Raw genomic sequence first — 21231 nt, 5'->3', positions numbered from 1 at the left:
CAAGCATTGAACAAATCCCATCTGTACAACAACCTGCATACCTTGAAAAAAACTACATTAAATAGCATCGCCGAAGAAACAAGCACCATGATTCAGACTCTTGCACATACTGTCGAGGCGGAATATCATGTCGGGAGCGTGAAGCTACAAGCAACACCAAGACCTCCTCCTGTGATTGACTTTTCTCGTATGTTCCTTCAACAAACGGAAATTGAAGACATTTGCTAATGATTCACGATAGCTTTCTATGAGGGTGATGACAATATCAAAGCGGATCTCGTACAACAGGTCAAAGCCGCATGTCTAGAGAAAGGATTCTTTCAGATTACCGGACATGGCATCTCTGAAGACCTTCAACAAGCCATGTTGGAACAATCTCGAGACCTTTTCTCTTTGCCTACGGAACAAAAACAAAAATACGATCAAGGTAGGTTCTTGGAATTCTAGAACAAAAAAAAGTGCATCGTTCCTATATACTAATGCAGTCTACTACTACAGCAAACCATCCGAACAGACTTGGCTACGAACGATTACGAGCACAAAACTTCGAGGGCAAGACGGCGGGCGACCTCAAAGAAGGCTTCTTCTTTGGCAGGTCGCTCCCTCAGAATCATCCTTATGTTCAGGAGGGCAGACTCCACTGTGGCCAAAACGTGTATCCGTCAGAAATGCAGGACCAGGATCGATTCCAGAAGACAATAGACCAATACCACCAGGCCATGACTTGCTTGGCGGAAGATATACTCCGTGTCATTGCCATGACGCTGGATTTGGACAGGAGTTATTTCGACGAATTTTGTCAGGAACCAGTCTCGGTCCTCAGGCTCCTACACTATCCTCCTCAGGCTGTTGATGCGAGTGAGGATGAAAGAGGTAAGCTTTGACCCAACCCACCGTCTCCGTTCAAGCAAGGACCACAATACTGACCTATTCCTTCCACAGGCATCGGAGCACATACCGACTTTGGCACCGTGACGATACTTTTACAAGACGACGTTGGTGGATTGCAAGTGTTCGACACCCCAACCAAGACATGGATCGACGTCAAGCCTACCCCGGGAGCCCTCGTGGTCAACCTCGGTAGCGTGATGATGCGTTGGTCTAACGATACCTACGTCGCAAACCTTCACCGGGTCATCAACAAAAACGGAAGGGAACGATACAGCATACCATTCTTCTACTCTGGAAATCCCGAATTTTTGATTGACTGCCTGCCTGGATGCGGCGACTACTGTTCATCATCATCATCATCATCATCATCATCCGGCTGCCAGTCAAAATACCCACCCATCAAAGTCCAGGATTGGATCTCTGGACGACATAAAAATACCTTTTCCGAAGCAAAAGGTCTGGAGGAGCTGCACAAGCTCGCAAAAATTGCCTGATTCAATCGAAGTTCCAAAAAAGGTGGTTCTCAAAGAAACTTGCACCGTACAGTATTTATGAATGGCCAAATGAACATGTACATCATCAAAACGTTTTTTCGCAAGCGTCTAGATATCATAGAAAGCGATCTTAGAAATCCCAACACAAAATTATCATTGTGATACAACTATCAATCTATTCCATCATTCAATTTCGAAGTACTGGCAATGGCCCGTCGAAATGAACCTTGAAGGTGCATGGGAACACGAAATATGAGCCTTGGTCTTCTCTCATGTAGACATAGAAGCCTCCATCCCTCGGAACCTAATCGAAAGTTAGTATGATGGCTAGGAGGTAACGATATCGGGGGCGTCTCACCTTCTTGAGCTGACCTTGAGGCCCAGGAGCTCGTCGCAGATTCTGAAGTTGTCCAACCGTCCGAAGCATGGCAGTAAGTGCAACCATGCTCGCGTCCTTGCCGAGGCAGGTATGGTCTCCGATCCCATAGTGTATGTAGGAATCCATCGGCCTGTCCAGGCGGACACGGTCTGGGTCCGGAAAGATTTTGGGGTCTCGTGCCGCCGCAATAAAACTACAAAACACCTTGTCGCCAGGCTTGACCGTGACTCGACGGTCGCCGTCGTTGAAGACGTGATTGACCTCACTCCGACGATAACTGCCAAAGGTTCCGTTCAAGCGGATACCCTCGTTGACATAGCGAAGGAGCATATCGTCGGATTCTTTACTCTGAATCTTGGCGAGTCGTTGAATGTCGGGAAGGTACTCGAGACCTTCGTCACCCAGGTAATAGTCCATGATCTGGCTGAAAACTTGGGACTGGTTGGGGACCATCGCGACCGCCGTCGGCATGATTTGGCTAAAGGCCACATCGTACGTACTCATACCGGCCTCGCTCAAGCGGCGTATCATGTGGACACCGTAATCTGCCAGGGCATTTTCATTCTCCCGGAAACTGTCAAACAGTTTGGACGCGAACGAGGTCGCGGTGACCGACTTGACGTTCATCTCGATCAATTTCCCAAGCATGTTGGCCAGCTTCCTCGCCACCAGGCGCAACTGGAAGGACTTTGTGGGCTCAAAGTCGAAGAATATGGCCGTGAAGATGACGCTCATGGCCATCCACAGTTCCTGTTCGCTGAAAACCCCCGCAGGGTTTTGCGCCGTCTTCAGTGGGAGGGCAAAAATGTTGGCGGCGAAATGCACATGCGCGAGGTTTCCCACGTCTCTCGTCAGGTCGACCTGATTGACGTTTGCGATCCTGCAGCTGTGGTCATGCAACAGGCGGATGGTGATGTCTTGGTAAAAGGTCTTGACGTGTTCGTGCCACTTTTCACGGTACAGCAACCCTTGCATGAGCTCCCGTTGCTTGCGATGGAGGCGGCTGTCACCTCCCAAGCAGAACTTCTCACCTCCCGCACCCATGACAAAGCCCAAGCCATCGTTCCACATGACGGTAAAGTCTTGGGAGCGCTGAAGCAGGTACTTTGCACTTTCGTACGACGTCAGGTTTACCCTCGTTGGTATGTACGCTGGGGTGCTCCAGTCGTAGTCGTGGTACCGGCCAAGGTCCTGCATGATCTTTGCATTCTCGCTCGGTACTGTCATGGGGTCTGTGATGAGTGTTAGCAGAAAATCTCCCCGGCCGTGAGTAACCTTTTCACTTACAGTGGGCATAAATACTGTTGGGCTTGAAATGGTTCGGCAAGGCACGGAGAAGGAGTTTGTAAAAGACGCAACCCTGGTTAACACTCAGATCGTAGGCTACTTCGTTGAATCCCCAACTCGTCAAATTCTTCGCATTGTAATCCAATGTGTAGAATCTATCGCCTCGTACCAAGGCCACCGCATCCGAGAGAACAACGCGGGAAATTGTGTGCGTCGGACAGATCCCGACCCCAGGAACCATTGGCTGTTTGTATTCCTCAACAGCCAAACCAGGATACAGCTCGATATAGTCGGGATGTTCATAGAGGTGTTTCAGTTGTTCCGCGATGTATGGATCGGGGTTCACCTCCTCGAAGGTACCGTAGGTTTTGAGTCCAAAGAACTTTCGGTACTCGTTGAGGGTACAGAGATTCCAAGATCTACCTTGCATGATCCCGAGGACGGTGATTGCACGTAGACATTTGGGAGTGTTGCGAGCTCCAAAGGCACCGGCCACCTCTTCCACGCCCGTTTGCATGATTTTGGCGAGTTCTCCGTCGTCGAATTTGCCATCGGGGCCGCGGCTCAAATGTGCAAATCGTCGTTTCAGCGGATCCGCGGGCATCTCGTGGTCGTATTTCCCCAACCCGACCATGAGTTCTTGAAGTGACACCTCGTCTGGGGCTTTTCCAAACAACTCGTGGTACACGGCTTCCGTCCATGCCTCGTCAGTCTGGCCGATGCACGAGTGCCAACGGTATGACAAGCTGAACTCGGCGCTTACTTGGTTGCCAACGCCGCGAGGAGTGCCATCACTTCCGAACGTCTTGGGCTTGTCCAAACGCGGATCCAGGGTCCAAGTACTGTTGGTCCTATTGAGGTTGACAATAGTCCGAAGGTAGTCGTACAATGTGATGTTGATGTAGAGCCCACACGTAACCAGCCGGCCCGTTTGGAAGAGATCGTTGTCATACTTCTTCCACGCTCTGTCCGATGCGTCCTGGGGCAACTTGTCCGATGGTCTGTTGAACCTCCCATTCTCGTTGATCAAGGCGAGTTGTTCGACGACATAGTTATGGAAACGATTCAGCATGATCAACATGACGCCACAGGCAGGAGGAAACGCCAATAGTCGCTCCTCGGCAAAACAGTCCGGCTTGATCTTGCCGTCCTTGAACGTCCTCATGTTGTTCTGGTCATCTTGAGTGTCTCCGTAAAGTATGGACAGGTCGAGGTAACTAGATGTTTTGCTGTTACTGTAGTCCTTGTGATCGGTTTGGAAGAGATCTGCAGAGATATTAGCCATTTGTCTTGGGTCGATATTTGTGTCCACATACCATGAATAATTAAAGATGCCCAGTTAAAGAAAATGCTCGATACTTTGTTTGGGTGTGGTTTGAATTCGTCCCTTGCCATGAGAGAGTCGAAGAGCAACCCTGGGTCAGGAAGAGCACCAGGCTGTACCGTCACCGGAGCTACTGAGCGAGCATACGGTGTATTGGCTGCGCCCAGCTTCGGGAAGATGTAAGAATTGTTCGAACCATCTGCTGATCTGTACCGAAAGTCGTCTCCTAGATAGGACATTGGAGGGTGTTGCAAGGAGTTCCAAAGCAGATCCAGAAGTGTTCCGGTCAACTGCACTCTGTTTGCGGAATGATCTGGTAGAGCCGCGATCAGCTGCATGATCTCCTCCATGTGCATCTTGCGATCGTCCTGTGGCTGGCCGCTCGCCTTGTCTTCCAGCATATGCGTGACTGTCTTTACATCTTTCAAACCAAGAGATCTGAGATCGGCCAGAAATCCGGATGACTCCTGTTTCTCGAGATATTGACCATCGCCTGACTGTGTGGGAAGTGGGCGACGAGAGGCGTGTATAAGTTGTGCAAACTGCTGGAATACGTCTTCCACATCTTTTCGGGATGCAGGACCGTCAGCATTGGAGGGAGCTGGCTCGACAGGGGGCGAGGGCATGGATTGGGCGTGCGACCCCTTTCTCTCAACGTCCTTGGTCTTTGCGAGGCTCTGAGCCACAGTGTTTCCTGGACGCGTGCCATTCGTTTCTGTAGTGTGAGATTCCTCCACAGGCTTCAAGTGTCCGTTAGTAGTGCCATTGGTAGTACCGTTGGTAGTACCGTTGGTGTGGCCATGCTTGCTCTTCCTGAAGCTTGAAGAGAGTCTGCGAAGGAGAGGCATCTTCTCAGTTTCGCGATATGTCTTACTTGGTAAAGGAATGAGTGAATGCTGAGCAAGGGCTAAAAGAGAAGAAGAATATCAGACGCCTTCGAGACAATGCCGTATGTGCTGGGGAAGGGATGGGACAATGACGTTAGAAATTCAAAGCTTCGTAGAAGATCAATTGCCTAACCTCCACCTGGTCGAGTCAATCGGCGATGTATGATGATAGAAACTGCCAGGACCACTCGAGGTTGATCAAGAGTCCCCCCATTCGTGTGCATTGAGCTTAAATGCTTCTTGAACGACGGAAGCGTCTAACGAATTCCCAGCCGCCTGCATCTCCGCGTCGCTTTTGACAGGTGTTTCAACGGTGTGACTATTGTCGACAAGCCTCACGACATATTGTACCAGGAATCGAATGCCGTCAACATCATTGGTCCGATGCGGTGATTGACACGCGCATATTGCGGACTATTGAATGGCGTTGAGTCGTACCGGTGTGACCAACTACTGCAAGGAAAAGGTGCTGTCGCGGGTTTTACGTCAAACAAAAATGAGAAGATCGTCCCCTCGAGGCACAGACAGGGTGATACATATCACTTTCAAGGTTGTTTGTTTGCTGTGTAGGTCTGTACGAGGTCAAAGTGAATTGTGGAGAACGGAGCCACAACCTCGAGAGTGAACTTCACCTTACGAGTATTCGTGTGTAGTAATTCTCCAGGGTCTGTAAAGAGTCAGAAATGAAGTCGACATTTGATAGAAATTTCACGTCAATGATTTACAGCCTGACAGGAATTGATCAACCTCGGACCGTGATGGGGATCGGGACGCCCGGCCACTAACAAGGAGGGAAAACGAACTACGATCCTCGACTATCGTACGCGATGTCCGCTTGCCTGCCCCTGTCAGTCCAATCGATCTTTTCCTCATCCAGTGCACGCGTTACTTACCTCCAGGATAGGAAGCGAATGATGGCGGAAATGCAACGCGCTACGGACTCACCTTCGTCCACATACGGCTTCTTTGAGTCAGATCGACTGGCCTCGCCACAACCAGATGCGGTTATAGCGCTGCAGGCGGCGTTCGATCAAAAGGAAGCTCAATTCTTTATCCGGAACCCCTGGATAATGCAGAATCTCTCGTCTCTCAGTCGTCTTTCCTCCAATCATCCAGATGTGATTTATGTGTCAGCTCTACGGACCAGTGATGTGATCGACCCGTCTTATCCTCGTCACCATCCTCGGAACTTTCCTTGCTGCGACAATCATTCCCGGAGTTGCACCTAATCCAGCGGTGAGCTTTCGAGCAAAAAAGTGTCCAGAAACAAATGATGGAGGGGGGCCAAGGGTATGACAGCGCCGTTCACCAGTCCAGTCCGCAATCATCATCAATCAAACTCGTTCTGCTTGGGGCGCTCGGACGAGGACTCCGGAATGACTCCAACATAACTCTTCTTAGAGTCTAAGATATGAGATCGCTATCGGTCTATGGGATATGACACCATGTCTATCGACTTCAAACCATCTCTCCTCTTACTTGAAGTCTCCCATCATTAAGCAATGGCTACTATCCCAGACCCTACGCAGAATCGACAGAAGAACGTCTTCGTGCTTTGCTTCGATGTGGGTAATTCTCCACGATGCTCATTAAATCTCTTTAGTTGACGGTTATGACCAGGGCACTGGAAACAAATTCAGCGGCACAGATGCCGACAGTAACATTCTCAAGCTATATCGGATGCTTGACCGCACTGATGCCAACATGTATACCTTCTATCAGCCAGGTATCGGAACCTACATAACTTCTCACTCGGTATGATTACAGCCTACACAGCCACGGAAGAGTAATGAACTGACAGTTCTTTTCAGATGCAAACGACATCGCTCTTTGGCCGAATGCACTCCTGGTATCTCAAATCCAAAGACTCGGCCATTGGTTCTTCCTTTGCCGAGCATGTCATGGGCGGGTACAAGTTCTTGATGCGGTACTACAGCTGTGAGGATGACTTATATTTCTTTGGCTTCAGCCGTGGGGCTTACACGGCCCGGTTCCTTGCAGAAATGCTCGACCACATTGGCTTGCTGAGTGCCGGCAATGAAGAGCTGATACGGTTCGCATGGAAGACCTATGCCAAATGGGCCTCAAGGAGAAACGATGGTAGTGTCAATGCAAAAGAGGACGAAGCCGAGCAATATGCATTCATGCGTGGGTTCAGAGAGACTTTGTGAGCAGCCAATATCCACAACTTCCAAGTCAATGAGCTGACGATGAATTTCTAGCAGCAGACCTGTCCGCAGAATCCGATTCATGGGTCTGTTTGATACTGTCAACTCGGTTCCTCGATTTGAAACAGCATGGATGCAACGAAGCAAGTTCCCTTACACTGCCCGATCGTCTGCCAAGATCATCAGACATGCCGTGTCGATTGACGAGCGAAGGGCCAAGTTCAGACAGGACCTTATTGGCGAGGCTAAGCCTGGAGAGGAGAAGGATGATCACCCACACACAGACGACGGCCACCCTTCTGGTATTGACGAGAAGTTCCACCCTGATGAATGTCTGTCGCGACCGTCATCAGGGGCTTCGCCAAGCTCAGAGCCTCCAGTTAACGGCGTCCACGCCCCCGCTGTTGACGTCGGCCAGGATGATAGTAGGAAGACGCCAGCTACAAACCCTGCAGAACACGTAGCAGCTCCCCCTGCGCAGTCTGGAGGACTTACTAATTCCACGGAGAGTCTTGCGGCACCAGTACTCAGTCCTAGCACCGAGCACCTCCTAGGAGCGAGTGAAGGAGCGTCACGCAACAAAGCCAGACGCTTTCGGAGGCGGTGGTCTGAGACAAGACGTTCACAAGACGTCCAAGAGGTATGGTTCGCGGGAGGTCATGCTGACATTGGAGGAGGCTGGACCAAGACAGCCGGGGAAACGTGGATGCTCAGTCACGCTCCTCTCGTATGGATGGTGCACGAAGCCGAACGAGCAGGCCTACCACTCGACCCAATGTAAGCAAGACCTCAAAAATTGCTGTTCAACTACACAACTGACCCCACGCAGTAAGATGGCTCGGTTATCGTGTATACCTCACAAGGTCAGCGACGAAGGAGAAAGGGAGGATGACCCTGACACTCATCGGTCCTTCCTCCAGGCCTTGGAAGACAGTTGCAGCAACGGTCTGATCCATGACTGTCTCGAACTAGGCGGAGGCCTCACGTGGGCTAACGTCATGTTGTGGAAAATGATGGAATATCTCCCCTTCCGACGAATGGACCTGCAGAAGAACGGCAGTTGGAAACCCATCCGATGGTGCGTGTTTGTGGAATCGCCTTCCTGATATCTGATCGCTTACTCGTTCTAGGCCACTACCTATGGGTGAACCGAGAGATATACCAGCAGATGCCAAAATTCACAACTCTGTCATCAAACGAATGGAACTGGTTCCACATTACCGTCCTGGCAACCTGATCGTTGGTGGTGGTGGGCGGGGAATTCGAAAAGCGCCCAAAAAATACGGCATGGGTGAATGGGTGCTTTGCCACAGTGGCGAAGACCACATCACACAGACCTTTGTGAGGAAGCCATCTCCGTGCCAGGACTAACGGACGATATCCAAAAACAAGTACAAAAAGATGCCAAGTATTTTGTCGTTGCCAGGATCTCTTCGAGATTCGAGGTCAGGTCGCAAGACACCTTTCGATGTAGATTATGTCTGAGATCTCATGCAGCTAACATCGAGGTATAAAATTATTGATTGAGGACTGAATATTGATACGCAGCATTTCAATTCAACCATTTTGTTTCTGTCCCCTCGCGATCAAGCCTGTTCACGGCCTCAACGTTTCCTCGGCCTCAAAATAACATTGTACTTCTTGTCTGGCTTGATAATAGTAAACTCCTTGGAGCCTAACACCAGATTGGGATCTTCCAGCTGAATATCATATCTCAGCAACAGTGTCGCCATCATCTTCATCACGAACTGATTGGCAACGTTCCTCCCGATGCACTGCCTGCTGCCGTATCCGAAGCCCAAGAAGCACAGCTTCATTGTTGCCATATCCTTCTTCTCATCCAACCATCTGTCGGGCTGCCAGCTGTCTGGGTCGCGATACACTGCAGGGTTCCTCCCGATGATGGCAGCAGGTACGCCAACGTCGACATTTCCGGGCACAAAGGTCCCACAGATGACGGCACCGCGAGGCGGAGTCATGCGTGGCATGGCATAACCAATCGGCGGATGCAATCGCAAGCATTCAACCTCGGTGGCCTCAAGAAGGCTCAAATGTTGCAGCTTCGAAAAGGGTGCCGGTGTCGATCCGTCGAGGTTCTCCGGGAACATGTCCTCCAACTGTCGAATGATGCGGTTCTTTACGGACGGGTTCTTGGAGAGGTAGTATGTCATCCAATTCATGGTAACGCTGCCGGTACTTGCACCCGCAACCCTGTGAATCTATTAGTGCCACATCATCACCATTCCCAGGACAGGCTCACTCACATCAGCGAAGAAGCCTCAGCTCTCAGTTCCGGGAAGTCCATTCGTGCCCCGGTCTCGGGGTCCTCGGCTTCGATGAATCGCTGCATTATGTCCTGTCGTGGCTTACCACTTGGAAGAAGCTGCTGACGACTATCCTGAAATCGGCCTTCCAATGCCTTCCTCGCATACTCTAGATATTCAAGTCTCGCCTGATACAGCTTCTGAATGTACGGCAAGGGTACCCAGCTGAGGACTTTCACGTTGTACTTGCCGAAGGGCAGCATGCCGCACAGGTTCGCAAACCTTTGAGAAAGCTCGACCAGGGTGGAATATCGCACTGGCTTGCCAGATTGGAGAGCTCCAAAGTTCTTCCCGAATGACAACTCGCCCATCAAGTCCATGGTGAACAATTCGAACCAGAAATAAATATCGAATGGCTTCTGGGTGCTTGCAAACTCATCCATCTGGCGGAGAAACGTTTGCATGGTGCTGTCCACGTACGGCTCAAACATGTTCAAAGATTGCATGCTGAAGCCGTGGGCGACCATGCGTCGTTTCATCGCGTGTCGCTTTTTGGAACGAGTGGAAAACAGTGACTCTCCCGTGGTTGAAAATGCATCGTACCAACTCGACTTGCCGAAACCCTCGGACCCTTTGCCATGGCCTATTATGTTCGAATTTGTTTTATTAGTGAAATGCGTTAGGTAGGTAGACAGCGCACGAGAAGAAGAAGAAGAAGAAGAAGAAGAAGAAGAAGAAGAAGAAGAAGAAGAAGAAAAGTAGTGAAAGCCGTACCATAAATTGCTTTGACGGCGTCTGGATGATTAAACGAGACCGAACTAGGTCCAGTGCGTACAGCGACCGCTCCAGGGTTCTCTGCAAACAGACTCCTCACCCAATCAGTGCGTCGCTTGTCCTTCAAAGCGTTGGCTTCGGGGACTCCAGATATTCTCGTGACCCAAGGTCCAGGTATCTTGCTCAATGGAGAAAAGAAGAGACGATACAAGAGTAAAGCGCCGTAGGCAGTTATCGCAAGTGCGAAAGGCGCCCACACTGGGATCGTGCGAACCGTTATATCATTCATATTGGCCGACTGTCTTTTATGAGAGCCTTACTGACAGCCTCGAAGATTTCGAGTCTGGAAAACAAGAAGATTAACACACTCTCCCGGAAATAAGAAGAGAAGAAGAAGAAGAAGTCATGTTCATGATAAGAAGGGGACAGAAGATGACTTGCCAATACATAAGAAGAACAGACGTCAACGATGTTCGAAGAGACAACACCACATTTTAGGAGGACATGGGGCGGTAACTTACTTGCCGTACAAGTAGATCAGCATACCCTATGTACGTACTCGGTAAGCGGTACGCAGCAGCCTACAGAGGAGAAGCCTATGGACAGGTATCTCGTACACATGTGTTTAGTACGAAGTGTACAAGTAACAAATCCCCAAGAATTACTCCGTATCGATACTCCGTAATGTGGAAGCGTCTACGGAGTACAAGTACCTCCTCTCCTCCGCACAGTGGAGGCTTAACAAACATCCCCCATATCGTGGAGTGCTCGTACTGTAAGTAAAATACCTTGAGTCAATTGATTCCTTCATCTCCTCATCTCTTGATCCCTCCTCTCTCCCTCTTCTCCTCACTCTTCGCTTATGACCACAATGAATCAAAACCAAGGCTGAGACTTTTTTGAATCATTGCCAGTGGTCATAGTGCTGACAGGCGCGCGCCTATCTCCTCCTCTACCGCAAAGCAGTCCTCCTTGTCCCTCGGCAATGATGATTGCCCCACAAACGTCAGAGAGCATGGGGATGGAATCGCCCCAGACCCGAGAATTCTTTGTAGGTCTTGATGGAGTCCTCTCAGTCCCCCTGACACGGCAGACAAGGGTTTGGCCATGTGGTACTCCGTACTTCCCGTCCATTATATCGATTCTCGGCTACAGAACTTCCCCCGAGCTCCCTGGAGAAAGGCAGTGAGAGGCATGGTTCTGCTCCTTACTCGCCAAAACTACCGAGTGGATCATGACAAGGGGCATCTGTCCTCGGCATTCTGCCGAAAGCTCTACACACGACGAAGGTGCTCCAGGTACCTTGTAGTCGGGTAGGCGCTGCCTTTTTGTTATCAAGTACAGCTGCCGATCCTCCAGCACCACCCACTAGGCCTTCCTCCACCATTTTGAAGGCTCAATCTCGCCTAGCTCATTTGAAACAAGCAAGGTCAAGCACCACAAAGATTGCGGGGTGGTCCGGAGTTGATTCTTCTTTTTATGAGATCTGGAGTAAAAGGACGAGTGCTCCGTAAGTGGGTTGGGCAAGGGTACAAGAATCATTCTCCCCTGCCTTCTTTTCTTGCCTTTCCCACCCTTTACTCTTTTTCGTTTCTCTCGGGTCGAACCCTTTTTTTGTCGCAAACAACCGCACGCACGCAACGATGCAAAATACGTCGTCCGACGAACCAAAGGCTTCCGCCGACACCGCCGAGGTGGCGGTCGCCCACAATGAACAACAACAACAAGAACTTTCGGCGGGATACGAAGACCCTCACAAGGCTGCCCTGGAAGACAACCCGGAGCACGCTGAGAGGCTCAGTCTTTCTGTTATTCTTTCGGCCCTTTTCCTAGGCACCTCCTTCACCGGTCCCATCATTTTCGGCTTCATCCTCGCCACGCCCATCCTGGTACAATTGAGTCAGAAGCTCGGGGGAGAAAAGATTGATTTCTGGGTACCTTCAGGTTGGGGAGCGGCAGCAGCCGTCGGATTCTCCGTCGCGGGCAGACTCTCCGACATCTTTGGCCGCAGATATGTCATCCTGGTCGGACAGTTACTCACCATCTTGGGTGCCGCCATCGCTGCCAGTGCCCACTCGATGAACCAACTCATCGCCGGTACGGTGATTCTTGGAGGTTCGATCGGGACGGTGTCGGTGGCTTATGCAGGTGAGTGGCAGTGCCTTTTTTTCTCTCTGTGCGTGCTGCTGCGAGTCGTCGCGGCATAGTCGATCGTGTTTTTACTCATGTTTTGGGGTGGCCAGGACTGTCCGAGATTCTACCCAACAAGTACCGCGGCATGGGCCTGGCGTGGACCGAACTCAACCTCGCAAGTTGGGCCGTCGCGGGTACCCTCCTCGCAAACGCCTTGTTGTCCCACGCGAGTTGGCGTGTCATGTACTACATCGCCGCGGGCTACGGGACCTTCTCCTTCATCGGCACGCTCTTCGTCTACTTCCCACCTAGCCACCCTCGACCCGACGGTCTCACCAAGTGGCAAGAGTTCAAGAACCTGGATTTCGTGGGGACCTTCTTGTACGTGTCCGGGCTCGCCGTCTTCCTGTACGGACTCAACTCCGGCGGCAACAGCTACCCTTGGAAGGCCGCGGGAACTCTGGCACCCTTGATCCTCGGACTCGTCGTCTTCTTGGGAGCCTTCGTCTACGACTTCACCTACGCGAAAGATCCACTCTTCCCCTGGTACCTCTTCAAGAAGTTCCGCGAATTCTCGTCCCTCCTGATGCTGGTCTTCGTGGCGGGGATGGTCTTTTTCGCAGCTTCCGCCCTCAACGCCCAAACCATTCTTTACCTGTACACTGCCGATCCCATCAAAATCGGCGTCTATTCTATTCCGTCCGGGTGAGCAAGACAGACCCAGGCCCAACCTCGGTTCAAAAAAGACAAATTTGCTAACTAAAGATTCCCAGTGCCGGACAACTCGTCGGAGGTGTCATCATCCCAGGTCTGGTGCATTACATCAAGCACGTCCACTACCAGTTGACCTTTTCCGTCTTCATGCAGACGCTATTTTTTGGACTCGCCGCCCTCATCACTCCTCACAACATCAACTGGGTCATGGCGGTGCAGTTCCTCGCCATGCTCCCCTTCGGCTGGATCACTTTGAACTGCTACACGACGGCCTCGCTCCACGTGCCCCAGCGCGATCTCGGGGTGGCCATCGGGCTGATCGGGACTTTCCGATCCTTGGGGGGGGCGGTCGGGTCCGTCGTATTCTCGTCCATCTTCACCCAGATCTCGGCGAAGCAAGTGCCCCAGCGGATCGCGAGTGTGGCGTTGGATTCCGGAGTCGCGGCTAAGACCCTCCCGGATCTGATCGAGGCGGTGTCCCTGACCCTCGTCGGCGTCCCCGGCCAGGCCGCCACCGTCCCCTCGGTCTCGTCGGCCGTGTTTGAAAAATCCGTCGCGGCGGCCCGACTGGGTTACGCCTATGGCTTCCGCATCACGTGGCTGGCGTCGATCCCATTCGGAGTCATCGCCATGCTCTGTGCCGTGGCCGTTCGAGATCCTTCAAAGTACTTCACCAACCACGTCGAGATTCACCTCGAGAAGGAGATCGGTGGCCACAAGCAAACGAAGGAGGTGGAAGATAAGCAGGCATAAGGAGTTGCAACGCTTTGAGTGGATCTCATACTCGACTTGATGAAATGTGTAATGTTACAATGAGTCTGGTGTTGGAAATATCTGCAGTGGCTTCGCAGCTAAAATGAATATTATCAACTCCCGGTTCAGTCGACCTAATTCTGCTCCTAAATTGTACAGTGTGCTATCATCCATTGTGATGTCGTGGCTAGACGTAAAGCCTGCCTACGAGTGTGGGACCGAGAACACGATATTTCATGGCCATTCCCATATTTAATATTTAACATGAGCGGCAACAAGAAGCAGATCCTTCTGCTGACGATTAGGGCGAGGAACAAACCCCAATATCCTTCAACAAATCTCCCGCCACGACGTCAATGCTTGCTGTCTTGGAGTCTTCGATACCAAAATTGATAAACACAACATCATCACTGTAACCATGATACTTCTGGCCTTGGGCCTTCCAACTCATGGACGTCACATAAAACATTTCGGTTTGGTTCCAAGAGTCCAAGGACTCGAATTCGGGTCCTTTTGGTCGCTTTTCGCCGGGTTTACCTCGACCATGGATCCAGATCGGTTTGGACGAGAGTGCATGGAGCTCGAAAGGAGCCGTCCGTTTGAACAACATGACATAGGGTTCGTAGACGCTGTGGAACGAGTAGTAACTCTTGTGTTGGATAATGGCCATGATGTAAGTGTTCTCATCGTTGGGCTCACACCCCACGTCCGACCTCTTGCACAGCGTGATTGAGAGGGAATTTGTGGCCTGGTGAATGGACTCCAAATGTCCTTCCACCTTTGGCATAAATCTTTGCATGCACTTTTCGTCGTTGTTTCGGGCCAGATGTGCAAGGTCTCCGCCGACGGAACCATCTTTCTCCTGCTTTGCATACACACGGTTTGGCCAAGCGTCGTAATGAACATATGCATCGCCGTTCTTGTCCCAGAACAGGAACCAATTCTTCTCGACGAGACTCATGGGTGGTGGCCTTTGGAGCTCAGTAGCCAGGCGATAGGGGCCTCCACCGATTGTCTCATGTTGCCAATCGACGAGCACTCTAAAGTCTTGGATCCATTGCCCAAAGCAAGTATAGCCCGAATTCGATCCAAAGACTACAAAGGGTGAAGTTGGGCCATAAAACACTCGTGCGTCATGTGGTCCGACGTTGAACGAAAAATACGACAGGTCGTCGACGCATTTGTCTCCTGCTGTGACGGCAATGGGCAGAATCTTTGGTGGCTTGTTGCATGAGAGCCTGCCCCTCTTAAACCTCGCTTCGCATACCAGCTCGGAGAACCATATGGACTTGTCGTCCTTGTCCCGATGTTGCTGTGCTACAATGATCCAAGCCTCCGGCCGTGTTGGATGTGGTATTATGTTGGGGTTGATTGCTTTCTCATTTCCGAACTCGACGAGGAAATACTGCTTGTTCTTCGTAGATGCTGAGAAGACCTCGACGTACTTGTCGGAAATATCTTCCTGGCTATTGCCATGTTTGCCGAATGGGAATAACGATACTTGTTCTTGACCTCCAGCTGCAGCTTCGGGATTTTGAGAGCCTGTTTTGAGCAGATCTGATGTCCATGAGCCTGCCTGTCCGCTCACCCTACTTGAACGGAACTGGTGGAAGATAAATATGCAGGTAGTAACAAAGAACAAGGGCACAACCACCAGCAAAAGCCGTCGGGAGCTTTTGACCAACATTGTATGGGAGTGAAGGGGCGAGGGAAGTGGTAGTGGAATGTTGTTCAGAGAAGCGGGAGAAGCGTATATATACGGAGTAAGTATCTCTACTACGGTGGCTGCCGAGGATCGGTGGGGGGCAGATCCTCCTTCCACCACCTCAGACTGGCTGATTATGCCATTCATCATTTATTACCACGATTATCTGGGCTTACAGTATAGACTCCTGCCACTGCTGCATGAGTCGTGTCTCATATTCGTGATTTGGCTCTATGCAGCAGCACTCTTCCCCCCAGGGCCGTTTCACTCCCATTATATCTATTTTTGTTTCGTTACGATTACTATAGCGATGAATCTTTCCAACCTTCAATAGCTCCTTACAACTTTGTCAAAGGAGTCTGGGTTCTGCTGTACAGCCACTGCGAGAGCTTGACGCAAGGTTCATCAATCAAGGTCGTGGCCATTTCCGCAATCCAGAGTGTCAGCGGCAGGAGAACCAGTTGAGCCAACAAAAAGCTCAGCTCCAACCCAAAGGGTCCAGTCTTTGGCAGTGGCAATATGTTGATCCATGCAGGGCAGTTGATAGCATGAGATTCTTTTGTCCAGCCGACTGCCGCATATACCCTATCTCCTATCGACCAAAGGATAGGTCCATGGACTAGGTAGAATGCAAACGAGACACGACCAAGATATTGGCTGAATCTTGTTTCAAAGAAACCTCTCAACCAAGAAATGCGTTGTATCGACGAGACCAAAAATACTGATGCCCAGAACAAATAGAACCATTTGTAATCGAACACGGCTTGGGGCTTTATCTTTGATAGGTAGTACCACCCAGGCGAATTTCTCAACACATGGATGTCCGCGCTGTATGAGGGGCTGCCACCCAAATATAGGCTGACTAGGAATAAGAAGTAGAAGATCACCGTCTTATAGTTGCCTATCTTGGACAATGCACGCGGCAGGTTTTGAGCTTGCTCCAGTAGGTCCAGGTCACATAGAAACATTCCAGCCATGAAGAGGGCGCAGAACATGCCGTCCGCAATGTACATGAAGTAGAAGATAAGGCCGATCTCGCACCAGAGTCGGGTGTTTCTGGTACACCTGGAAAGAGCCTGTAGTGTTGTGTAGATGATAATGGAGCCTTTGAACTCGACTGGAATAGACCACGTATGAAAACTGTAACTGAACCATGGATGGCCACCTGTGTTGAAAATGAAGGTGAAGTTCTTGAATTCGCAATACCAGTTCCAGAGCTCTTCACGGTAGGTGGATTTTGGTTCTGGTTCTGCTCGATACTTAAAAAGATGCCAAGAGGTCATATACAAGAATGTCGTTGAGGCAATTGGAATAAACAGTCGTAGCCAGCGTCTGAACAAAGCGGACGCGAGGTTGTCTCCCAACCTCAGGTATTCCCCAGAGTGTATCATAGACAGTGGTTTGGCAGACAGGACATATCCAGACATCACAAAGAAGATGGTGACCGCAAAATGTCCTCCTGAGAAGAAGATGCGTATGAATGGTAGGCATGCAATGTAGCGTTGATTGTCATAACCATAGGCGTTTTCGAGGATCTTGTCTGCTGAGAGAGAATCATGCGCCCATAGCTCATGGTGGCCCCAGTAGACGAGCAACGCTGCAAAGCCTCTGAGTCCGTCAAGGTATGCTGTCCTTCTTGCAGTCTCCCTGCGCGGGGCGGTGCTGCAGAACGAAGGCTTGACCAGGTCTATGACCCATGTTTTGGTGCGGGTGAGGCGAGAAGGTTGTGATGAAGGGTTAAGGCTATCCCAGTAACCCTTCTCCAGAAGATTATCATTTGAAAGAGACATTGGTAGGCAAGAGAACACCAAATGATTGCGGATAGAGCAAGAATTTTCCTGCGGGGAGAAGAATAGATGTCATATAATGTCCAGGACAATGGTAGCGAGGTCCGGCAGCACCGTCATCGACCTCCTCGATATCATCTTGACCATGACATGATCAAATGTGCTCGGAAAGTGCATTCACTTTTCACATGCAACAGTTGAAAATTGTAGATCCCGAGGCAACAGGAGGCTTGCCTTGAAAGGTTCAAGGATGAAGTCCGTGAAAAGGCAGACTAAGCTTACTAGTCAACGAGTACCAACCATTCTGAATGTTACCTTGTGACTTTTGTGACTGAACCTCTCGGGCAGCAGTCCTGGGGTACTCCGTATAGATGGCGACTGTGGGAGCTCCACGTCCAGCCGGCTGCTTCCCTGCATCCATTCATTGGCTGAACCCACGAATTCGATAGACGCTGCCTCCGCACCCCAGTGAAGCTGTATACTTTTAGTTCATAGGATCAGTATACTTCCGTAGCTGCGGTCGACCCAGCTATCACCCTTGCATGGGGGGTGTGGGTGGAGTGAGACTAGCCTTGCATCGATCCCCGGAGCCTATTCGTCGAAGCTCAAGAGCAAGCAGTGGTATGATCCAATGGTGGGTGCAGCAAGAACAACGCTATGATCAATCGGGTAGATACCTCCGTTCAGGTACGAGGCATGAAAATGTTTTTTGTTGCTCATCACATTTCCGTATGGATATCCTAATGCTTCTGATGAAGCTTTGTCGTAGCATCTTCACGAGACTCGAGCTTGACGTCAGGAAGAATTTGGACCGCATGGTCTTTTCGTTCAGCTTTGGTAGTGATTCCCCACCTTCCATCCATGCGGTGTGATCTGCTCATACCGTAGTTGGAGGGCAGGCATTCTCTGAGAGCATTTGAGAAAGACTCAAAATGGTCCTGCCCACCCGTAGCTGCGTCAAGAGTGGCACGGACGTCTGTAGAAAACATCCTCGAGGACAATGCAATCCGCGACTACACCAGTACTTGGAGGCTGCTTGCCCAAGCAGATCCGCAGAGCATTGCCAGTATGTCTCGTACTGATACTTCTGTCTCTTGTCTTGATGACGGCTGGGTCATTGGGCGAGTTCAGTGCTGAAGTGACCTACCATGCATCAATGGCGAGCGGCAGATTCCCCAAAAAAATCTGGCAGACCTGGAAAGTCGATCCTCTGGACTTCGAAGAGAGGGACTTGACTACTGCTCGCACCTGGATCATGAAGAATCCAGACCACCGATACGAAGTCTTGACGGACCAAAACGACTTATACTATGTCGAAACATATTTCGGCCCTGCCGGCTTCAACCGACCTGACATTGTACACGCATACAAGTCGCTGACTGCGAGGATTGTCAAAGCAGATCTACTGCGGTATCTTGTCATGTACGCAGAAGGCGGTATCTATACAGACATCGACGTTGAAGCACTGAAGCCAATCGAACGCTTCATCCCAAGTCGATACAACGAGAAAGACGTTGACATGGTCATCGGCATTGAAATTGACCAGCCCGAATTCCGCGACCACAGCATTCTTGGTGGGAAATGCGAGTCGTTTTGCCAATGGACATTCATGTCAAAGCCTCGACTTCCAGTAATGATGAGACTCATCAACAACATTTTGAAATGGCTCAACGATGTCTCTGCAAGGCAAGGGGTTTCCATCTCAGAAATTCAACTCGACTTCGACGAGGTGATCAGTGGCACAGGGCCATCGGCGTTCACTCGAGCCATCATGGAGGAGATGGCCGCACGCACAGGCGAGGAAGTCCACTGGGATTGCTTCCACAATCTGGGAGAGTCTAAGCTGGTCGGTGGCATTCTCGTCTTGACCGTCGAGGCCTTCGCAGCCGGGCAGGGACATTCGGACTCTGGCAATCACAACGCTAAGACGGCGTTAGTGAAGCACCATTATCATGCCTCAGGTTGGCCGACCACCCATCCTCGCTACACGCATCCAGTATATGGCGAGGTGGAGAAGTGCAACTGGGACGCAAACTGCGTCAGAGAGTGGGACGAGAACAAGACAGCGTTCGACGCGTTGTCACCGGAAGAACAGGCAAGTCAAATTGCCATGAAGGAAGCCGCTGACGCAGCTGTAATGGCTACAGAGGCAGGCTTTCCCGCAGCGGGACAATTGACCATTCCATAGAAGGTAGATTGCATACATAGAGTCGGCGTCCAAGGCATTGGAATCCATAACGGGTCTGGTCGGTCTGCCGCTATCGATAGCGTTAGTATAATCATGGGAGCAGTCTTCGGTGACATTGGATCGAAACGTTGATTGCGCATGCAGTACTGTTAGCTTGCACTACCTATCGGATATGCTGTAAGTCGCCATAAACTGCCAGTATGCGAAGGTGGAAGAAGTGTAGTGATCGCTGCTACCCGCCTGCTGGGTAGAGGAATGGCGCCAGTCCTGTTGGTGATTATACTTTCCAAGGTATGGTTCTTTAAGATGGCTGCATACAGTACCTGCCTCTGGATCCCTGCATCCGTTCGGACTCGTCGATCAATGAAGAGTGCCTCGGCTTTTTCAATGAAGAAAAGCACATGAGAGGTCCCAAGTCGACCGGTCGTGAACCCTAGAAAGAAATGGAGAATCATCCGAGGGCGCTACAGTTGCGAGAACATCGCTCCAGCACTCTCATCGTGCGATGCTCGCGGATGTACCGGTCATCGATACGATGCTTGGTATGTGAGAAAACAATCTTGAGGCTGGTTCTCCGTGTAGGTGTATCCCATCTCAGAGTATTTTTGGCCTTGGTTTGCCACGAAGCGTTGCCACACAAAGTGTCATTGAAGTCAAAGGGTAGACTCGACCGGGGGATGCGAGAAGGTGGAAAGAGGGTCGGATCCTACAGTACAGTCGACTAGCGTCACTGCACGGTGGATGTATTCCCAAAAGGGTTGCATCTGTGGCGGGACAGCGAGGGTGTCACGATCGATCGCTATTCGAGCTGACATGGTGTTCGCATGAGATAAGTGGTCTGCAATTGAGAGTCAATACTGGAAAGCGATTGAACCGTGGGAGGCTCTAACATCGATCAAAAAATCCCGAGGTACTTTGTCTGCATAAGAAGCGACTATCCAAAGGCTTGTCGATCTTGCATTAGTTGTGGTATGGAGCTTGAGTGCTCCGCAGACCTTTGACTCGTACCCATCGGGTGTGTAACGGACCTGCACCGGACGACGTTTCCAAGTGGGCAGCGACAGGCCAAAGGGCGCAGGATAATGGACCCAGCGAGACCCTAATGGAGCACACGACACCCTCTTGGAGATGAGCTTGTGGTAAGGGAAATGAATGGATAAAGTGACATGCAGGAGGAGACGAGGCGAGACGAGAAGCTTGAGGTTGGAGAGTCACAGCGAAGACCCCGGATTGTCTGTGATCGACCAGGCTGCGTCGACGCTGATTGGATCCCACGGACGGACGAGGCTCCCAGTTCGGACTAGTCTGGCCTCGTCGACGTTTTTCCTGCGCCCGTCGATTTTCTAGTCTTGATGCCGAGGTGGTACTTGTCATTCTCTCTCGTCTCTTCCGAACCTCTCGCAACCCACAGTCGTATTCTGTGAGCAAACTTCGGTCCCCTAAATTGCCCAACACCACAGTTTTAGTGGCATGTGATGCATTT

General features: G+C 50.8%; 3 protein-coding genes across 3 annotated transcripts; 2 read left to right on the top strand and 1 right to left on the bottom strand.

The window, feature by feature from the left end:
- PV06_09702 (uncharacterized protein) lies at positions 1 to 1559 on the top strand. The gene is made up of 4 exons (XM_016411166.1): positions 1 to 187; positions 242 to 427; positions 499 to 873; positions 943 to 1559. The coding sequence occupies exons 1-4, from the start codon at positions 88 to 90 to the stop codon at positions 1383 to 1385; spliced, it is 1104 nt and encodes a 367-aa protein (XP_016258973.1). The 5' UTR covers positions 1 to 87; the 3' UTR covers positions 1386 to 1559.
- Positions 1560 to 16091: 14532 nt separating this feature from the next.
- PV06_09701 (uncharacterized protein) lies at positions 16092 to 17731 on the bottom strand. The gene has a single exon (XM_016411165.1). It carries the CDS (start codon positions 17561 to 17563, stop codon positions 16112 to 16114), a length of 1452 nt encoding a protein of 483 aa, XP_016258972.1. The 5' UTR covers positions 17564 to 17731; the 3' UTR covers positions 16092 to 16111.
- A 931-nt stretch (positions 17732 to 18662) lies between these two features.
- On the top strand, positions 18663 to 19748 carry PV06_09700 (uncharacterized protein; the record flags this gene model as incomplete). Its single annotated transcript, XM_016411164.1, has 1 exon — positions 18663 to 19748. One exon carries the CDS (start codon positions 18663 to 18665, stop codon positions 19746 to 19748), a length of 1086 nt encoding a protein of 361 aa, XP_016258971.1.
- Between the last annotated feature and the right edge of the window lie 1483 nt (positions 19749 to 21231).

This window comes from Exophiala oligosperma (genome assembly GCF_000835515.1).
Source record: "Exophiala oligosperma strain CBS 72588 unplaced genomic scaffold supercont1.10, whole genome shotgun sequence".
Taxonomy (NCBI): domain Eukaryota; kingdom Fungi; phylum Ascomycota; class Eurotiomycetes; order Chaetothyriales; family Herpotrichiellaceae; genus Exophiala; species Exophiala oligosperma.
This window is presented reverse-complemented; position numbering and strand designations above follow the sequence as displayed.